The sequence below is a fragment of the Galeopterus variegatus genome, unplaced genomic scaffold (genome assembly GCF_000696425.1).
Source record: "Galeopterus variegatus unplaced genomic scaffold, G_variegatus-3.0.2 Scaffold1016, whole genome shotgun sequence".
Classification (NCBI taxonomy): Eukaryota; Metazoa; Chordata; class Mammalia; order Dermoptera; family Cynocephalidae; genus Galeopterus; species Galeopterus variegatus.
In genome coordinates this window covers 285,728-294,040 of record NW_007727127.1, presented here as the reverse complement: position 1 = coordinate 294,040, position 8,313 = coordinate 285,728, and the positions used below count along the sequence as shown (strand labels likewise).

The 8,313-nt window shown below is 44.7% G+C and overlaps 1 protein-coding gene across 2 annotated transcripts in view; it reads right to left on the bottom strand.

Moving 5' to 3' along the window:
- Window positions 1–6: 6 nt before the first annotated feature.
- CDR2 (cerebellar degeneration-related protein 2, 62kDa) overlaps window positions 7–8,313 on the bottom strand; it is a 24,983-nt gene continuing 16,676 nt past the window's right edge. Inside the window, exons 2-5 of one of the 2 annotated variants that reach the window (XM_008574222.1) lie at window positions 3,764–3,912; window positions 3,353–3,517; window positions 902–1,711; window positions 7–780 (exon numbers count right to left, since the gene is read on the bottom strand). In XM_008574222.1, the coding sequence (XP_008572444.1) occupies window positions 753–780; window positions 902–1,711; window positions 3,353–3,517; window positions 3,764–3,912 (1,152 nt within the window). In that variant the 3' untranslated portion in view covers window positions 7–752. Of the gene's footprint in view, window positions 781–827; window positions 1,712–3,352; window positions 3,518–3,763; window positions 3,913–8,313 lie in introns of those variants that run through there. The other variant, XM_008574224.1, reaches the window with a different exon arrangement.

Sequence of the window (8,313 nt, the reverse complement as noted above, 5' to 3'; positions counted from 1 at the left end):
TTCGAATTTGAGAAAGGAATTAAAGATGTACATATTCACCTATCTAAAGGCTATAGCTCTGAGTAAAAACACTTGCCTGTGGGGGTGGAGGCCCTCTAGGGTGTATGCTCACAGGCTAACTTTGATCAAACCAAAGCTTGCAGTTTCAATTTGGTATTCAGTTGGATTTAGATGTATTAGGACTACCTGTCAGTCACAGTTCAACTGGTGATTGAACAAAGCTCGAGGGCTCCCAGTATTTGTTAATACCATTTACTTTGGATTAGACCCCTGCTTTCTCCTGAACATTCTTCTTAATGAATTCACAGTATCCAACAGTGAGTGCAAAAGTCATGTTAGCTTGGCAGCCCTCTGGCTTCTGCACAGTTCTAAGAAGCTGGGCGAGGGAGCTAAGAGGAATGGCCTTAGCTTTGCTCCTACTCTGCCCTTCCCCGCAGCAGCTGCAGGCCTTCTTCTCCAGGAGCATGGATCTCCCGTCCACTGGTTCTGGGGCTTTTCTAGAAGTGAAGCCTAATCAGTGCGCCAGCCAGAGGCCAGTTTGTCATGGGATTTCCTGGGGAGCTTAAATGGAACCGGACTGTAGATTTGCCACCACTGGCAACCTCCTTTCCTGGCTGTATGCATCTGCTGCATAAGTAAAGGAAGGAGGCAAACATCATGAGCAACATCAAGCTTTGGAGTGTACAGACGCTGGTCTGAATGAGAGAGGGGTGAGAGGGACCAGTGAATTGGTGGTAGAGCTAGAGGTTCAGTTAGGAATGAGCGGAGAGGGGCCGGTATTTTCTTCTCTGAGCTTTGGAGTGTACAGACGCTGGTCTGAATGAGAGAGGGGTGAGAGGGACCAGTGAACTGGTGGTAGAGCTAGAGGTTCAGTTAGGAATGAGCGGAGAGGGGCCGGTATTTTCTTCTCTGTTCATCTATTTCTTGCTTAGTCTTCTTGATGCAGCTGAAGATCTCCTTAAACAGCGCTTTGTATTCAGGAGGTGTCGTCGGGGCGGGGGAGCCGATGGGCTCTGGGGTGACAGAGGCTGGTTCAGGCTCCAACCCAATCATGTCCCTGGCTGGAGCTCTGGGGGTCTGCACAGCCTTGTGTGACAGGGAGCCCTGTCCCTGCTGGCACTTCTTCAGCAGCTCCTCGTACTTCACCTTCAGGGCACTGTACTGAGTGTCCACTTCGTGTAGAAGGGAGGTGCCCCTCTGCTTCACAGCCCTGGCCCTCCTGATGCAGGTCTCCTCGTGACCCATCACAATGTCACCCCCTGCCAAGCTGCTTAGGACTGTCTCACTGCTACTGCGCTTGAGAGGCTTTCTCTGTGTCTCCGGCACAGTCAGGAACATCTCCTCCAGCAGGCTCTGGCTGGGCTCTTTGAAAGGAACAAAGAGAGAGTCTGGCACCAGCTTCTCGACCCCATTCACAAAAGGATGCTCCAATTGCAACATCTGCCGCATCTCCACCACCTCCGCCTCCAGTTCCAGCGCCCGGGCTCGGTAGGCGTCCGTGGCCCCCAGCTGCTGTTCTAGTTCGCTGTTCTCCTTCAGCACAAGCTCGTATTCCTCCTCCATGGTCACCCGCTTCTGCCGCTCCAGGCTCAGCTGAGCCTGTAGCACTGTCACTGTTTTCTTCAGGTGCTCATTTTCCTCTTCATCAGGGCTTTGCTGACTTTGTAAGGAAGTGATCTTCTCCGCAAACACATGGTCATACACGAAGTGTCTGGGAAAAAAAGAGTTGAGAGGATACATCACACGGGTCAACTGAGAGTGAAGATAAGGCTGCCTGTGCCCCACCCACTACACAGATTCTGACCTAGCTGCTCTGCTACCTACACTTGGGGGGTCTTAAAGCTTTCCAAGTGATTCACAGTAGGCAGTCAAGGTTGAGAACCCTTGCTGTAGTGACTTTTAACCAGGAATGCACATCAGAATCACCCAGGCAGCCTTTTATCCACACCTGGAAATGTTGAGTTAGGCCTGAGGGAATGCACTGGTACTTGCGGTTTGAACAACTCCACAGTGATCTGAGGTATAGCCATGGTTGAGAACCACCAAATGAACCAGCTGCTCTCCTGTTCGTTCCTAGGCAACTTGTAACTGGATTTATTCATGTGATCATGTGCTTCTTTGCCCTCCATGAGACCGAAAGCTCATGAGGGCAGGAGCTGTGTCTATTCTGGTCACTGTTCCTCACGTCTGGCTTAGCGCTGTCACACGACAAGTGTTCAATGAACAGTTCTCTTAAAGATTCAAACTCATTGGGGCCGGCCCGTGGCTCACTCGGGAGAGTGCGGTGCTGATAACACCAAGGCCCCGGGTTCGGATCCCATATAGGGATGGCCAGTTCGCTCACTGGCTGAGCATGGTGCTGACAACACCAAGTCAAGGGTTAAGATCCCCTTACCGGTCATCTTTTAAAAAATAAATAAATAAATAAATAAATAAAAATAAAAATCAGTTAAACTTAGAATGAAAATAACATAAAAGAGTATATAAGCTCTGTAAGTATATATTTCTACTTCTACTTCACCAGCCTGGGATACTAACAAGGTCACATCTCACTATCAAGAAATTCTTTCATTCTTTGGAGTCCCTTCATCCATGGGTTTATCCGGTCCAGGATATCAGTTTTTCATATACCGGCTCGCCAGAGAGAAAACTGAGAAGTCTAACCAGTCTCCAGTAAGCCCTGATGTTGCTACCGCAGGGGGTCATGTTAGGCAGTAGGGATTCTGCTATTTGGCTGCTCTTCTTGGCACATGGTGTTCAGCTTACCCAGTGTCTGATGCATCAAGGTCCTCCAGTGTGGATGGCACCACAGCTTGAATGAACTCCCTTTGCACTGGTCACCACCAACATTGCCACGGAGCTGCCTCCAGCACTGTTGTGGGGAGGGGAATCTCAGGGAGGCTTCTGGAAGTGCTGCCTTTCCTAAACTCATTAAAGTATAAAGGCATTTCTTTAGGCAAAAAAAATAAAAATAAAAACAAAAACACCCCTCCTTTGCCTGGATTTTTACTAAAATTTCCATTTTTCTCTTTGCTCTAATATGAAATACAACCCCAAAATCTGCGGTCTAGCAGAAGCAATTCATCTTATCTTAAAAACTAAAATTTAATACATTAAAAGCACAGAAAGAAATGCTCTCTGGACTTTTCAAAACTGAGTTTTCACAGAATCACCTACTAAGGCCCAAGACCTGTGTGATTTGTGTGTTCAAGTTAAGTGTTTTGTTCAAACCACTGGTGATCTAATAGCCAGCTGGTATGTCTTAAAATGGTGCTTTTAATCTAGAATCCTGAATGTGTCAATGACATAAGACACTCCCTGCTTGTAAATCCACGGAAAGGCAGGCTCTTACTGGCGGAGGTCATACAGCTCTTTCAGACATGCAAAGCTGGGCACGGATTTCTCCTGGCTGCATTTCCCCGGGCTCCTTTTCCTTTGGCAAGATGATTTCAGCTCCTCCACTTGGCTCTGGAGGTGATCAATGTTGGTTTGTAGACATTCAATTGTTTCAGTTAGGCTGTGAGGAACAGACAGAGCTGACTGGTGCTTGTCATATTAAATTAAGGACAAAAGTAGTGAGGAGAGATTAGTTGCAAGCCACTCAAACTGGGCTTTCTTAATTGGAAAGGACTTCTATTTAATCTCCACTCTCCAAAAAGAATTAAACCTTATGCTATATATTGACCCAAATCCACTACAGCCACATTCTGTTCTAGGTTATAACCTCCTCTGTGGCTTCCTGGAGAGATTCTAGGAAACTCACCTCAGAATCTTTTGCTGTGAGGCCTTGCTGTCAGCAACTAGCCTCTGATTTGTTTCTTCCAGTTCCCTTGCTGTGACATCTAACTGCTCGTAAACCTTTGCATGCTGTTCATTCATCTGCCGCAGAAGCTCCACCTGCTTGGTCAGATACTATAAGAGAAGATGATTGCATCAGGTGACACAGACAGATAAGATGTCTGCAATGTTCCAACCCCAATTCTCTAACCCTCCAACACCAGCTTGTATGGGGTAGGGGCTGGCTTCCATGTCTGGCTCAGCACATGGAGGTGTCCACCAACCCAGAAGCTCCCTCAGCCTCGGGTCAGAGTTGTACGGAAGCTTTATTACATAGGAATGATAGGTTAAGTCATTGGCCATCGGTGAAAGAACTCAATCTCTGGCCCCTCTCCACTCCCCAGAGGTTGGGCAGTGGGGCTGATAGTTATCTCTAATCATGTGGTTGGTTCCTCTAGTGACCAATCCCTACCCTATCATTCAGGAAAATCCCATGGCTTTTAGGAGCTCTATGCCAGGAACTGGGGACAAAAACTAAATATACATAATTTTTATCATAACAAAATACCACAGGTTTATTTTATGAAAAGAAGAACTTTTTTTTTTTTTTAATAAAGATGACTGGTAAGGGGATCTTAACCCTTGGCTTGGTGTTGTCAGCACCACGCTCACCCAGTGAGCAAACCGGCCATCCCTATATGGGATCCAAACCTGTGGCCTTGGTGTTATCAGCACCTCACTCTCCCGAGTGAGCCACGGGCCGGCCCGAAAAGAAGAACTTTAAATCCCAATTAAACTACCTGTCTTCATACGAAATGAGCACAGGCTATCCTTGTATGTTTAGCTCCCCTTATGCTTACTAACATCCCTGAGTATCATGAGGTTGGTCTAATTCTACAAAGCACATAACATGAATAAAATTAATATTCAACAGAAAAATCTAAAGTGAGACATGATAATCCCTCAAGAGAAGCAGCATGGATGTGATCAAAGTTTAGGCAAAAATGTCATACTTAACGAAAATAACGCGTAAAGGAGGATTTTAGATGATTCTTCACTTGAAAAAAAATCATTTTTTTCTCTGAGTGAGTCATTCTGGACAAAAAATAGTGAAAAGAAAGTTGATTTAAACTCAGATATTTTAGCTTAATATGCTTCAAAGACCCCTGCTATTTTTAATTCTATGAGAATGTTATCACTGTCCTCCTCCTTACTCATGAGAAATTTGCCAGATTATTTATTTTGGTCCTGCTAGACTGCCATCACAATGGCCAAGGATAAAGGGGAATAATCACAGTCTTAATGTCACAGTGTTGTCACCTTGGTTCCCTTCCTCCCCTCCTCAATTCTACCTGAAGACACCCGAACAGTATGTATTCAAAATGAAATATTCATAATATTTCCCTGGACACACCAGAAGGAGAAAAAAAGAGGTGCGAAGCATTACCAATGGTCAAATAGTAGACTGAGCACTTGACTTTAAAAACACTCTTCTTGAGGCTTTTTATACAACTGTACAAATATTTGAAAGGCTAATAGATTTCTTTCAAAGAACAGGCTAGGGTTAAATGACATTGAACGGATTCTTCTTTAAAGTGTTGAAAAAAGCACATATGGCCTTTTTCAAATCCAGTTACATAACTCGGTGGCAACGTGTGGAGCAAATACTTAACTTCTCTTTAATTCAACTTTCTCATCTGAAACTCTTGGGGCAAAAAGTGTTTTGGAAAATTCTTTGAATTTTAGAACAACACGACGCTCACACCTTACACTTTATAATATCCCTGTGAGGTCTGGGCAGCACCCTGTAATCAAGCATTAATATTTCTGCATCAGAAAGTATGAATATGGCGCCGGCCCGTGGCTCACTCGGGAGAGTGCGGTGCTGATAACACCAAGGCCACGGGTTCGGATCCCATATAGGGATGGCCGGTTCGCTCACTGGGTGAGCGTGGTGCTGACAACACCAAGCCAAGGGTTAAGATCCCCTTACTGGTCATCTTTAAAAAAAAAAAAAAAGAAAGAAAGAAAGTATGAATAAAGATTATAAACAGCCTCACATATCAGTTCAGGTCAGGATTTGCTGTCAAATGAATTGGCTGCAAACTTAAGGATAAAAGTCTTCGTTTATAGTTTTTTGGGTTTGGAGTTGATAATAAGAGGCTGTGGATCTGTTAGTACCCACCACGTAGAACTGACAGGATTAGATGAGGTAGGTGGGCACATAGCATGGTGCTTGTCAAAGCCTGTATTTATTCTTCACTGCCTCAACCCCCACCAGCTTCTCTTGGTCCCTTGGAAATCACCACTGATTATCATGAGGGAAGCCTTTCCAAAGCTGTAGAGTAGTCCTTAATTCTGCCCTCTGGCTAGCAATGCCATAGTAGGTTCCTGTCATTGATGTGAATGTGTTCAATCTCTTAGAAATACTGGAGTGGAAAAAAGGTTTAAAATCATGGGAATATATATAACAGCTGCAGACATTTTGCAAGCTACTTTATATCAAGTACAAGGTCTCAAGTATTCTTTGGGACTGATTCAGAAAAAGGCTAATGTATAAACCAGACACTCATTTATTAACTTATGACAGGAGCCTTTCCTGTCCGGTGACTGGAATATTCTCATCCTCTATATAGGACACATCTGCCCCATAATGGGCATGTGAAAGGTCAGTTCATGAATAAAGTCTTTCTGGTGGGCACAGGATCACAGAAAAGAGTCTGATGTGGGGCAGGGCTGCAGTAGCTCAGAGTATAGGCTTTGGGGTCAAAACTTGGTTTGAAGCCCTGCTTTGCCATTTTTAACTGGGTGACTTTCAGCAAGTAACTTAATTTTTCTAAGGTGAGGTTTCCTCATCAATTACCTCATAAGGCTGTAAAGATTTATATATGTGTGGTGGAGACTGAAAGGAAAAACCCTGGCCTGAGTGCAAAATAAGACACAGCAGGAGACAGGGACTCAACCAAAGTGTATCAGGCAGGCAAAATGAACAAGCGGGCTGCCCTCTCGGAAGTGGGAGCAGCAGCGGGAGAGTCGGGGTGGGCCTTTTATATCCAGTCAGGCTGAGCTGGACTGTTCCTATTGGCTAAGAAGGAAGGGGAGGGAAGCGAGTGGGGTTTAAGCTCAGTTGGGATTTTTCTATAGGTGGAGAAATTCGCACAGGCGGGAAGGGGATGTGGTGGTGAAGAAGGGGGAGGGTTTTTTTTGTGATTCTCGGAAAAGCTGTTCTAGGGACCTGAAACTCTCCGCAGCCATTTTGGGTGTTCCTGCCGCCATCTTAGACATCGGCTAAAACATAATTGCCTAACAGAGACCAGAATTTGTCATCCTAAAATATGCCTCTTTGGCTAAGGATTATTGAGCTGAAGGCAATTAAGAAGCAGATACAGGAAAGCCGACTCTCTATATGCCTGAAAGCAGGACAAAGGTTAACCGCTGAAGACAACTTCTGACCCTGTGGCCAGGAGACAGCACCAGAGGAAACTACATTAACAAGCTTCACTTATTATCCTTTATCTGCCTTCCCACAAGTTGCTGCAGCTAGACTCAAAGTCCTTTTCCTTTGTCTTGCCATTTCCCTAAAAATTTACTGTTCTTTGTTGAAGATGCTATATCCACTCAAAGCCACATCTTTTAAGAATTACTCACTTGCTGGGAATCTCCCACATACATACGCAATACACATGATAATAAGCTTGTTTTTCTCTTGTTAATCTGTCTTCAGCATGGTCCCTGGTGTAGCATAGAACTGCTCAGTGAGAGGCAGCTGCTGTCATTTTGATCCAACATAAGTAGTCTATGGATCACACTTAGTATGTTGATCTTGGACATGAAAAATCCTGGAAGTAGCCCTCGCCTGAACCAATGTCCCTTTCTCTTGGGTCTAGGAGACATAAGCACTCACTGGGATAAACAGTGAGTCAAGCTCAATGCTGACCATTAGGAATCAGCTTAGTTGCAGTTATCCACTATAATTAAGTTATATTTTAACCATATCACAGCAACCTCACTTACTATAATGCTACACTTTGATACATTCTTACAATACTTTGAGTGCTCCTTCCTAACTTCTCAGTTTATCCAAATACTGACTTTCTACAGATGGCTAATCTTACCCTCCACATTTTAAAACTTTCTTTTATGGATAATTTCAAACATATAAATGCAGAGAAACTGGTTTAATGATGGATATACCCATCATCCAGTTTCAACAATTATCAACACGGCAATCTTCATCTCTACTTTGCTCCTCCCCAATCATTTTAAAGCACCTTAAGTACACATCTTGGGCTGGCCTATTAGCTCAGCTGGTTAGAGTAGGGTGGTATAACACCAAGGTCAAGGGTTTAGATCCCCATACTGGCCAGTTGACCCCCCCCCCCCCAAAAAAAGCTCCCAAGCGGGGCACTCTCCAGTGCGCCACCGGGCCGGCCCTACATCTTCACTTTTGATAACTTCTAATTGAAACTTAGCACTTCCTTCCATTATGAATGGAGGCAACAAACCACCACTAGTGTTAGGGGTATCTGGGACTTC